General features: G+C 46.6%; 1 protein-coding gene across 1 annotated transcript in view; it reads right to left on the bottom strand.

Annotated features, from left to right (window-relative positions):
* The window catches only part of SLC8B1 (solute carrier family 8 member B1), a 138,756-nt gene that overhangs the window by 92,033 nt on the left and 33,879 nt on the right, over positions 1–12,844 (bottom strand). Inside the window, exon 2 of the mRNA XM_069214537.1 lies at positions 6,707–7,066. Within this exon, the coding sequence (XP_069070638.1) occupies positions 6,707–6,886 (180 nt within the window). The 5' untranslated portion in view covers positions 6,887–7,066. The remainder of the gene's footprint in view (positions 1–6,706; positions 7,067–12,844) is intronic.

The following is a 12,844-nucleotide window of genomic DNA, read 5'->3' as shown; positions in this document are numbered from 1 at the left end:
CGCTCTCAGGCATGACTTCACCTTGGAGCTACCTTGGTGCCCACAGTGTGCTAGCAATGCCATCAACTGCTGCAGGGTCGCTATCACAGAGGAAATTTATGATACCGTGAGTTCGTCATGGATCCTCCACAATTGTGTGAAGTTTCTCGGTCTGTCCCATGCCAGCTATTGGTTTTGTGGAGGATATTTCTCCATGATCCTTGTTACAGGGCATCTGCTACTTTGGTCAGCAAGTCGTCGCCTTTGGTAGCTTCTTGATTTTCGCTCAGGCTCATCGCCCACGGGCATGCACTCTGTGTCACTAAGTAAAGATAGTCTTCAGATAGTTTGTCATCTTCATCAACACTCCTCGGTTCCATAGATTGATGGTGGGAGAGAAAATCTGTGGGGTTCTTGGACTCTTGTCGGTAAAGGACATTGAAGCTACAGTGTTGAAGTTGAATTGCATAAGCGCTCTATCCTAGGCAGTGGATGGGGAGCAGTGCCGCAAAGGTACAGGTGAAAATGGGTACAAGCCCACTTAATGGCCAATGATTCCCTCTCTATTTGGGCGTATCTCATCTAAGTTGGGGTAAGCGCTCGGCTGGCGAATGCCAGCAGACCAATCGGCCAGGTCAACTTCTTGGGTAGGTACAGCGCTGAATCCCACAGGGCTGGCATCTACGAGTAGTTTTCTCTGCTTCATGTGGTCAAAATAAGCCACTGTTGCTTTGTTTAACAAGGAAGCTTTGATGTTCTGGAAAGCCTGCTCTTCTGACTGCTCTCACTTCCAGCCAGCATCAGCCCATGTGAGGGCTCTTAATGGCTCAGTAATCGTTGCAAGATTGGGGGATGAATCGGCCGCAGTATGTAGCCATTCAAAGGAAGCTGCGGACTTCTGATACGGTGGTGGGTGCTGGGGCTTGCATGATGGCCTGTGATTTCCTCGGGTCAACCTGGATGCCTTCTTGATTAAATACATAACTGAAAAAATCAAATGAGTTCTGGAAGAAGGAGCACTTTTCTTTACGCTGGGTAAGGCTGTGTTCCCACAGGCATTTCAGAGTGGCCCGCAGGTGTTTGTGGTGCTCTCCCGCTGTCGCTGAGAAGATTAGGATATCGTTGCTAATGTTCAGAATCCCCTAGAGCCCCGAGAGGGTCTCTTTGATGGCACCTTGGAATACTTCAGCTACTGAGGAGATTCCAGAATGTAGCCCTTTGTACTGGCATAGCCGCAGATGGGTTGAGATGGTCGTGATGTATCAGCTCTCTTCCGATAGGAGTAGCTGATGGTAACTGGAGTTTAGATCTAGCTTGGGGAACCACTATGCCCCATTGAGGTCAGCAATTATATTGTCCATGGTCGGCGTGAGGTGGCTCTCAAGTTTGATTGCTTTATTTGGTAGATGCATGTTGATGCACAGATGCACCTTTCCCAGATTTTTGGGCTTCTCTGCGATGACCTTGGAGGAGACCCATGGTGTGGACTCTGATACTTTTTCAATCACCCAAAAATTCTCAAGTATCTCCAGTTCTTTCTTGACTAAGGGCCGTAAGTGGAAAGGCACATGTTTGTGATGAAGGGTCACAGGTTTGATAGGTTTTGTGATGTGTAGCTTAACTGGAGGAGCTTTGAGACATCTGAAGCCATTGAAGAGCCCAGGGAACTGTAGCAGCAGCTCATCTATTTGACATGACTTCATGCTACACGAGTCCTAGGTCTTCTGCTGCATGGCTCCCTAGTAAGGTGTCAGCCTCCCTGTCGACTACGTGGAAGGTTGTGTGAATCTCTTGGTTGTTGGACCTTGTGCATAGTCATGCGACCTTTGAGTGTTAGGGGCATTTGGCTATCTTATGTGAATATTTTGGTATGAGATGGTGATAGCGTTGGATAACGTTTGAGGCGGCAGTGTTGTTGGATGTCCATGACAATGACTGAAGTCCCTTTGTCAATGGGTGCATTGACCTCGGAGCCAGCAACTTCTATCACACAGGTGGGCTGCAGCCTTCGATATTTCTTTAGTTCACTTGTGAAGGAAATCAGGAATACTTCTTCATAAGGTAAATCATCCAGCTGTTGTTTGAATCCTTGCGAATGTTTAACTATCTCCAGTAGTTCAGGTTCGCTTAGTGATAACTGTCACACTGCTCTGGTCAGCATACGTCTTACTCTTGGTTCTCTGCTCCGCTGTCCCCCTCAACATATGGATGCAAAGTGGCTGATTTTTCCACAGTTGGAGCATGTGCGTTCTTGAGCCAGGCAGTCATTCTGGGGGGGTGCTCTTAGCGGCTGCAGTACCCGCACTGAGGCTTTGGCGTGGTTGCTGCAGAGATTTTTGGTCAGTTAGGTTTTCCCTTAGTTGACATAGAGACTGCACATTCTACTTTGATGGCGGGAGTTTTCTCTGGCACTTGAGTGATGGCTACGTCCATCTCAGAGGCTCTGGCAGTCAAAAAGTCATGCGATCTGGACATGACGAGGATGTTGTCTATACTGATATTGGGTTCCCATAGGATCAGGCCCCTAAGCATCTTGTTGTGGCATCCTTGGATCAACTGTGCTCTTATTTCTTTGAGCAGGTCATCAGACGCACACGTGCTGGTTAGTTCACGTAGATGTGCGTAGAAGGCGTCAATGGATTCCCCCTCACGCTGGCGGGCTTGATGGAGTTTAAAGGGTTCCAGGTCAGGATTTAACTGGGGGTCAAAGTGGGTGTTGCGGGCCTGTACTGCGGTGTCATAATCATCGGCAGCACCAGTATTGGTAAAGTGCTTGAACTGTTTGTAGATCTCTTCCCCACATGATGGTGTAGCGAACATTTGACTTGCTCCATCAGTCACCCTAGCTGCTACAAAATAGTAGTCTAGTCTCTCTATCTAGATGTGCCAATGGGGTACTGCCGTGGCTGGGTCCACAACTTTGCTGAATGGTTGCATAATCCTGAGTATATGTTGGTGTGGGTTTCGAACTTGAGGTTGTATCGGCAGCGGAGGCGCATTGCATCATCAGTCATGGTGCTGGCACAGAAAGTAAGCAATTGGGCAAATCGATGTGCTCGTGTGATATGATGTGTTGCCCCAAGGGGCTGAATGAGATGTCAAGGCAGTTGGCTGGGTCGCTTTATGGGCAGGGTCCAGATAGGTCCCTGGCGGAGTGTCTCCAGCAGGTGAATGGTAAGGTGCTAGCGATCGGCTGGACTGCTGTAAGGTAGCACTGTTTATGGTTTGGATGCTTTGACAAATGGTGCTCTTTGGGCAGGTGTTGCAGAGGAAAGGTGGGGGGGCAAGCAAGAAGAAGGACCTGTAGTAACAGTTACTCATGCACTTAGCTTGTGGTGTCTCTATGCATTTCAACGTCTTTACTTTATTTGTTACTTTCTTTTGATCATGTTGCACATATACCTCCCAAACTTGTACTTGCCTTAGGTGACTTCTTGTGTGTTGAGGGAGACTCGCATGCATGTCAGAAGCGTGTTTTGAACTCTGAGAATCTGTTCACCTGCCAGCAGGGACAGGACCAAGTGGTGCTGCTCGGCCACTTGCTCGATGAGCCGCAGATGTTGGGGCATCAGCGGCAGAAGCGGTAGTTGAGGGAGCAGGGCTGCAGGTGCTCTGGCATCAGGCAGAGGCAGCAGTGGATGAGGGCTGGCCCAAAGATTTCCGATGTAGCCGTGGTAGCGATGAGGTAGGAGTAGCACCGTGGCAAGAGAGGTATGCTGGGTCCGAGCGCCATGCCGGAGCGGCACAGCGGCTTGAAGGAAGAGTGTTGAGCTCAACTGCAGTGTTGGGGCAGCACCGCTGCGTAAATGAGGTGCGCCAGGTTCACTCAGTGGTGGACTCGCAGGAATAGCCCGTCCTTGTCGCTAAGTGTGGTGGGGCCTCAACACAGGCCTCCCTGGCTTGTGTGCATTGCGCATGGGTTAGGCGCACACTAATTATGCAAGACACACACATTGATGCTGGTATGGGCATGAAGCCAGCACGTGCAGTGTACAACCCTTTTATTTATAGCCTCTGGCCACTCCTGGCCAGAGGATGAGTGCGATGCATATCAGGGTCAATAGTACACCGGCAACAGCCCTGGTGGCTCATAACATAACTATAATTGAAATTTGGTACCCCGACCTCTCATAGCACTGGCTGGGGATCTTAGACCTCTGGCTTTCTTCTTTTACAAATAAGCACTGACGTTTAGGAAAATTAAAATAGACGCTGGAAGAAAAAGTTGGGTGTGAGAAGCTGAACAAAACATTGATATTGGCACCCGGAAGAGTGAGGGTGCCAGATGAGGAGAGGTAGAAGAGAGTGGAAGGATTTATATATGTCCACATGACTGCATGAGTTGTGTCCCCACATTCTCTCAAGAGATGGAGAGAGGTAGAGTGTTGTGCGCAGAGGGAGGTGAAATGTGTGCAGTAGAGACAATAAGCATTGTCATAGCCAATAGGTCTCATCTGTTAGAGCTATTGGCTTTGACAATGTGTTTTAGCCATTCTGGCTGCTGTTCAGCATGGCTAAACATTAGTGTGGTGGAATGGAGTGGGGTAGATTGAGGTACGGCGGAGCAGAGTAGATTGGGATAGAGTGGGGTAAATTGGGATAGAGTGGAATGGGGTAAATTGTGGTAGAATGGAATGGAGTAAATTGGGGTAAATTGGGGTGGAGTAGATTGGTATAGACTGGAGTGCAGTGGGGTAGATTGGTGTGTGGTAGATTGGAGTAGATTGGAGTGGAGTAGAGTGGGGTACAATGGATTTGTGTGGGGTAGAATGGAGTGGGATGGTTTGGGGTGGAGTTAGGTAGATTGCCGGAGAGTAGATTGGAGAGGGTTGGTTGAGGTGGAGTGGGGTAGATTGGAGTGGAATCAAGTAGACTGGGGTAGATTGGAGAGGAGTGTCGTAGATTGGGCTATAATGGAGTGGAGTGGGGTAGAATGGACTGGGGTGGAGTGGACTGGGTAGATTGGAGTGGTGTGTGGTAGACTGAGTGGAGTGGTGTAGATGGGAGTGGGGTAGACCGGAGTGGAGTAGAGTGTGTCAAGGGAGGTATACTGGGGTGGAGTCAAGCAGGGTGGAGTCAAGCAGGGTAGAGTGAAGTGGGGTAGACTGGGGTAATAGACTGGAGTGGGGTAGATTGGAATGGGGTAGGTTGTAGTGAAGTGGAGTGAGGTAGATGGGAGTGGAGTGGATTGGGATAGATTGGGGAAGAGTCGCATGGTGGGGCACAGAGTTGGGGAGCGTAGAGTGGAGGGATATAGAATACAGTGGCATGGAGTAGAGTGGCATAGTGTGGAGGGATGTAAAGTGGAGAGGCATGTCGTACAGTGGAGTGGCATGTCATGGAGTGGAGTGACATGGAGTGTTGTAGAATGGAGGGGCATGTCGTAAAGTGGAGTGTTGTAGAATGGAGTGGGGAAGGCAGAGTGGATTAGACTGTTGTGGAGTAGAGAGTTGAATGTTGTAGAGTGGAGTGGTGTAGTATGGAATATTTATGGTTATAGTAGTGCATGCCATTTCAGACAACACATTTCCAATTGAAATGATCCTTACATTTGCACAGACATACAGTTTTAATGCACTCAAACAAAAATGTGTGGAAATATCATCATCTAGTGTATTGATCGTATTCAAATATTTGTTTCTACTACACTCCAGAATTACAAAAAAAAGTAATATACACCTTCATAACTCTGATATATATTCTGAAATGTGAGCACAGTTCATTTTTGTTGTGAGCTAGAAAAAAAGCCTTTCGTGTCACAGCACGGTTGTCATGTAAATTCTCTCACTTCGAAGTCAAAGACAGAAAAGTAAACACCAAGCGCACCTGGAGGAGAGAGCCTGACATGTGACCTCTGTCTTTGAATGTACAGTAGATGTCACAAAATAAGAACAAGATTTAAAGTCATATTTACATAAAACAATCACTTGAAAGGATATAGTAACAAGCAATGCTCCATCCGACTAACAAACTCAAGCTGGACAGCCTAAAACCAGTGCTTAATTTGAGCCGTGGTTTCCAGTGCTCAGCACCGGCATTTAATTGCCAACACTCAGACTTATAGCAGTCTGCCACATAGTGGCGCTGTATATCTAATTTAGAGATGAGCACAAGAACAGATGATACTTATTAATTTAATGTACATAAAAAATGACTAACCTGCTTCTCTAGCCATTTGTATAGCTCAGAGAGCCTGGAATAGTCTGATCTGCCACACTTTTAGCAGTGTGATGGTTAATAGTTGTGGTTAGTACTGCCATTGCCAGCAATGGCACTGGTAGTTGGTGGAGCAGGCTGCAGTGACTTCTTGAAGGGGGCACTAGCATTTTTTTTTTGTAACAAATTAAGCACTGCCTATACAAATCAATACAGCAAACAGAAATCAAGCAAGTTTGAGTTACAAAGCGAATGGTCAGCAACGGGCGGAATACTTTTCCAGTGAAGCTTTTGGAATGGCCACAATAGGTCTTTAGCAAACCATTCCGCTCGGGTGTCTGGTAGAATCCTGCCCTAAAAAGCATTTGGCGCTACCTCAAGAGAGCAATAAAAAGCCAGAGATCTTTAAGTGCTGTGGAAGACGAACGTTTTATTCTTCGGGACTTGATGGCTACTCAAGCACGTGGCACGGAGCGGAACACCCAAACTAACAGCAAACCGGGTCTAAAACGACAGGGTAAGTACGAGAGAGAAAGAGGACAGAGAAATAACTGGGGAAAGGTGTACTTACGTCTTCTGACCTCCCGCCAGTGCTCGAGGAGTTTGCGCAAGCAGCGAAGGTGTGGCAGGGCGCTCCCTCCACTCCGCTCGTGGCCCCGGCGGCTGGAGGCTCCAGTGTCATCGCTTCGATGCCCGAGACGCCGAGCCATGCTGCCATCAGCATCCACAGCAGTCCGTTGGTCAGGGGCATGGTGTTTGGCGACCTCTGCGACTCTCATCAGGCCATTTCTGGTCAATCAATCGCTGGTCGGTGCAGGATAACCGGACGGACCGCCAGCGACTCGGCTGTGTCAGGCTCTCAGCGGCCTTTTTTTCCACCCTCGCCTTCCGCGGGGGCATAGGGTGTTCTCACACTTCACTGGGACCGCAACTGTCAAGACAAAAGAGGAAGTGTGACTGGTGAACCAACCCGAGATAACAGGCGGCTTGATTAAAAACATCTCGGTAAGAGGAGAAAACTGCAAACATACATGCACAAACATGTATTTTAAGGGGTCACAGTTATTCTGCAGAAGACCAACGCTTGGTGTATATCTCTGTGAGCCGTCTAGAGTTTGTGCTGCCTAAACACAGGTCTGGAAGTGTGCTGCAATACGTCGTCAAAATTCAAAATATGCGCCAAAATTTTGGAGCACACAGTTGCACATTCTGTGTAAAACTGTTTCGCTGCTTTGTCATTGTACCACAGTGCCTGAGCAATAGTTCCTCTTCATTGGTACCATTGGAACACCTCAGTGCAGCAATCGACTACAGAAAAGTAATCATTTAACCTTTGCAAAGGGTCAACACTTAGCGACAGGACATGTGGTCTTCGTTTAGTAACTTTTCATCAGTTTGCAGATTTGAACAAGAAAGTGTTTCTAGTTCAAACTATACAACGATGGTGGATATTAGTCCAAGGGCGGCTGCTTTGCAATGGCGGAAGAGCGTTGCTTCTTGGCCAGGAGCCAGGATAGGAAAAATAAAACGATAGTTACACTATGGTTTTATTTTTCATCTGCTGGCTCAGCCAGCAGTGCAGGGAGGGGCAGGGTTGGGCCATGAGAGGTGGGAGGGGGGAGGAGGGAGGAAAAGAGAGTGCACACTTAAGTGCGCATGTGTGTTTGGCTGGCTGTCTCAGGCCGTGTTTAACAGCCGGGCTGGAGAAACTGAACAGACCCAAGGGCTGTGTCTGAACGGCAGTCCGAGCCGCTCAGACCAATTCTGACGCTGCTTTCATGATAGGTTTAGCATGAAAGCAACGCCAGGATTGTTGAGGAGCCTGTGCTGGTGTCCCAGTGAATGCTGGGACACCAGAAGAGGAGCTAGGCGGCAGGAGTCGGCGCGAACAGCGGATAAAGGTACGTTTTATATTTCTAACTTTTTTATTGCCCCCTCCCCCTTGGCATTTGCGGCGGCCGCCCTTGGATATTATGTCAAAGGTGCTAAGGTAAATCCATAATTTCACCATCCTGGGATCAGCGTGCAGTCCCAGGCAGGTATGCTCTGTAGTCCCACAATGCACAAGTGTAAACGTGGCCCCTCTCTTGGAGAGGTTAGCATTACACAGGCTGTTTGATGGGGATTTCGTATACCCCCCTGACTCACAACTTTATCCCCACCTCTCTTTCCTCTCAGGGCGTGGATACAGTTGGCCTGAGGTTATGTTTGGGGTTACAGCCAGCTACTTTTAGATTTGTGCCCTGACATTCTCCAGAACACAGCCCCCAGTCACATTCTCCTTAGCAGCTTGGTGGCCATTCAAAAGGATGAAGCTTAAGACAACCTTTTGCTGCTTATCAATCTACTAATGATCACATCTAACTCATACTAATTTAATCCACCACCAAGACACCAGAGTTAATGCCAGGAATTAGCTCTTTCAGAACACAAGATTAATTCAATAACCAAAAGCAAGGACTGGCAAACCCAATTGGTCTTGCCTATGAGAGCTACTGTATTCGCAATGCTTTTTATACATGTTTTACAGCAGCTTGGCTACTGTGCAGCATGGATAAAAAAATTAAAAATTGAAAAGCCCCATAATGCGACCTCCACTAATTCACTTTTTTATTATTAAAAAAAACAAATGGTGGACTAGGTTGGAGGCGAGGCAACACAGAGGTAGAGCAGGAGAGAAGAATGTGGGTTGAGGGAGAAGACAGGAGATGCAAAGGAGAAGCGCACAGAGTATAACATTCATAGAGGGCCTTAAGCCAAGATTTGTTAATCATTTCATTGAGAAAATTAGATATTTTAGTCTAACGTAAATTATATTAGCTATATGTATAATATCAAGTCAGAGTTCTACATTTTATCTCTTAAACATCTAAACACTAACAATTCTGTCCACAGCAGGCAACAATCATTTCTGGTGCACTCTCGAGTTTCCCAAGTCAATCAGCAAGTAACTTACTCAAACAAAATATGTTCTTTCTATTCTGCAACATGAAAGCTTCATCGTACAAATGTTGGGATAAAAGAGGACTACAAATTCCAGAATTCAAAGCAAAAACCAGGACAGACAGCTGCTCGCGCAAGGAAACTTGACAGCTCTTTGTCTAAGGTTCACATAGAACTTTCTCACCCGCTGCTGAAAATGTCTTTATCTGGAACGAAGCACAACCATATTCAAACCACAGGTTAAATCATGGGTATTAGCAAACATTTTCCCAAGGGCCTAAAAGTTTGGTCTGAAGTATGACCAAGGGGAGCATTGATGACTGAAGGGTGGCAGATGAAAGGGGTGGTTGCGTAAAGTGAGCATAGGGGAAGCATGTGCATCTAAAGGCTGATCTGCATATTGTGAAACCAGAAAAACTGTGGTCATTCAGTTCAAACGGTTCAGAAGGTTCTAAAAGTGTAGTGATGTGTTGCCACACAGTGGAAGGGCCTTTACAGAGGTGGACTGGTTATCTTTCTGATGCTAATTGCTACATTTGGGTTTTAAACTGGTACTAATGAGGTGCAACCCATGCCCAGACAGCGCCCTCAAGTGTAAAAATGACAAACTAATGAAGTGATCCTATCACAATATATGTGGTATTACGCTGCAAGATTAGGCTTTTCTTGCCGCATAATTTTGTCAACCTTGGTGCATAACTAGGCCCTCCTGCGCCACATTATTTCAGTGGCCTGACTGTAATGTTGGTCATGTAGAACAGCAACCCAGGACACCCACAGGGTCCAAATAACAACGGACTTGCCTCTAAGTTCACTATTTCCATTGTTACCAGGGTGGGGTGAAGCATGAACGTTTCTAAATTCATGTTTGTAAACTATCAGTAATGATATATATGCTAATATCTATATATAATACATATGCTGATATCTGAAGCATTAAGGTAGGGCCGACTTTAGGGGGGGGGTGACCGGTGCAGCCGCACCTGGCGCTGACTTTGGTGGGGGGTGCCTTGTTTAAAAATAACTTTTGGTTTAAAGTCACAAACTCCTTTTGCATCTAGCAATTTTCAGGCAAAAATAGAAATGTCAAGAGAACTCTGGTGATTAATGTTCCTACTGGAGAGAGATCGCAATTTTGTCCATTGGAAGTTTTGCGTTAATATGCCTGCCAGTCACAGCTCGCGTGTAATAAAGGGGATGGGGCAGTGCAGGGGGGGAATTGATAAAATAAAATAAAAATAAAAATTCACTTTCCTTCCCGCGCCATCTTCCCGAATCATCTTCTCCTGCAGGCTCCAGGCACAGGCTCCCAGCCTGCCCTGTGCCAATCCCGACGCTGTTCATAGCAGCATCAGGATTGACTGGGAGCGCCCAGCTAGGGCGCTTCCAGGCAGACTGGGAGCCTGTGCAGGCTCTCACCAGCCCGGCAACATAGTTGCCGGGCTGGAGACAGCCTATTGCGCGTGTGTGTTTGGCTGGCCCGAGACGGGCGGCCAAACACACATGCGCTCTGAGGGGAGTGCACAGTGCACTCCCCTCGTCCAGGTCACCCCCACAAGGCCCCACCACTTTCACAAGGAGAGGATAATAAACATGCTTTATTATCCTTTCCTGTGAAAGGGTTTGCAGCAGTTGCTGCTGGTGGGTGGGCAACCCTCCTCCGCTGTAGCGGAGGAGCCACCACTGATGCCTGCTGCAAAGAAGCTGTACCATGCTGCTCACAGAACTGAATGTCAGTGAACTATGAGTGGCCCTATAAAAAAAATGAAAATGTATGTTAGAGAAAGGTTATGGAGAAATCAGGCGCACTGCTGCAGAGTGATAGAGTGAATTCATGAACAAAGAGGTCTTGGGTGACGGGGCGCCAAAAAAAAGACTGTCACACCGGGCGTCACCAGCACTAAAGCCGGCCCTGTATTAAGGTGAAAACGCTTCTACGTGTTAATGAAATACACTTTTTGAATTTGGAAGAGACTATCTTATTTAACACATTTGTTGCAATCAGTGCTTAATTTGTAAATAAAAACGTGCTGGGGCCCAAAGCGCTCCTCTTAAACACGCGGCTGCTGCAATTAAATTTCAGAACAAGTTATATTAGGCGGTGCAATCCTGAAGCCATCTCGGGACTCTTCAATCTATATAAAGCCACTCCCTGTCCCCCTCAGCTCACTCTTGTAGCTTTCTACTTTCTCCCTTTGTGACTCTTTTTCGTTGTTCCCTTCCTGCGTCTGTCTCATATGTGTCTTCTGCTCGCAGCAACTGCTTGAGGCAGAAGATAAGCCCCGGACCTCAAAAATAAGTGCCATGTTCAGAACCGGAAACAACAAGCACAAATTAAGCACTGGCTGCAATATGTCTTCAACAATCAAGTTCTTCCTAAAGTTAAGCGGTGCAGTTACTTCTTTTCTTTAACTTCAGTTAATCTGTAAATAAAAGCTTTCTTCTTTAGTTAACATCTTTCCTATTGTAAGTGCTGAGTCAAGTACACCGCAGCTCAGTGCAGCTGTTCACCAGGGGGCGTCATGTTAAAGTCAGGTGGGCCGCATGCTCCCCCCGTGCCGTACTTGGAGTATCACTGGGTTAAATGATCATTTTCGGTGCGCACAGTTTTCTAACCACGTGTTAAATGATCCATCTTTGGGCTAAGGGCTTTTTATCGTCAAACTTTATCTATCTTAGGGGCCCGAGGCACAGACCTCAAGCTTTAATGAGCTATCTCTGGGCCTGAAGAACAGGGTGCCTGACATTGTTAGTCACAGGAGCAAAGACAGTGAGTGACTTTAGCAAATCAGGAGTCAATAACTCCTATCAAGAGTCAATTTACACCAGGATCTTGGCTACACCGTTAACCACTGTCTGGAGTCAGGACTTTTCATTTTTAGCCACAATGCGCTGAACTGCTACTAATGAAAAAGTAAATTTGTCCTCGAGAAACAAGCTAATAAATCAGCGAAAATCGTTTCGACTGAAACGGACAAAAGTGAATTCTGAGAGCGATGACACGCCTAGTCCGTTATGTCCACACTTCCATCAAACAGGGAGCAAGAGTGCACCTGTCAGACTTTCTCCTAATCCAGCACCGCTAATGAGGTATCCAGCAGGGCCCAAGCCCCTTGGACCACCAAAGACAGTGATTCATAGATCAAGGATTATGTAGATACCATGAAGAATCCATTTTACATATTTTTTGTGTATGCCCTTTTGTTAAAGCAGGGTCCAGTGACTCTTTACAAACCCTGCGTTTTAGCACCAAGAATACAGAATTGTCCTCGAGCATTAATCGCATGCCTCAAAAGGCAAACACTCAATTTAATTTTTGGTTGGTGAAATTCGTGCCGATTGTGGAGAAGTTTCTCAACCCATTGTCAGGCTTCTTTATACTACTCTATTAATCTCTGATAAAAACAAGTGTTTTTATTGTAACAATATTAAGTAATCGCATAATTTGTTTTTTTTAAACACATCTTGCACCCAGTACAGCAGTGTGTATGGTGTTATCCCATACATACAAGACGCTGCAGTCGTATAATCTTTTTTTAAAAGTACAATATAGTGGCTGATAACAGACATGTTAGGTATCCATACGTGACAACGTCTTCTGATATCAAGAGTTAGCCAGCTCCCCGTAATTCCAAGGAGTGCCACACATCCATAACATTGCATATTGGTAGTATTTTAAATATGGGGTTCAGGCATTTTCGGTCAATAATTGACAATAACACAGCACCTTCAAATTATATGATAAAATGTGCCTTCAGAGTCGCCA

The sequence above is a fragment of the Pleurodeles waltl genome, chromosome 11 (genome assembly GCF_031143425.1).
Source record: "Pleurodeles waltl isolate 20211129_DDA chromosome 11, aPleWal1.hap1.20221129, whole genome shotgun sequence".
NCBI classification, from domain to species: domain Eukaryota; kingdom Metazoa; phylum Chordata; class Amphibia; order Caudata; family Salamandridae; genus Pleurodeles; species Pleurodeles waltl.
The sequence above is the reverse complement of the archived record's forward strand: the minus strand, read 5'-3'. Positions and strand labels throughout refer to the sequence as shown.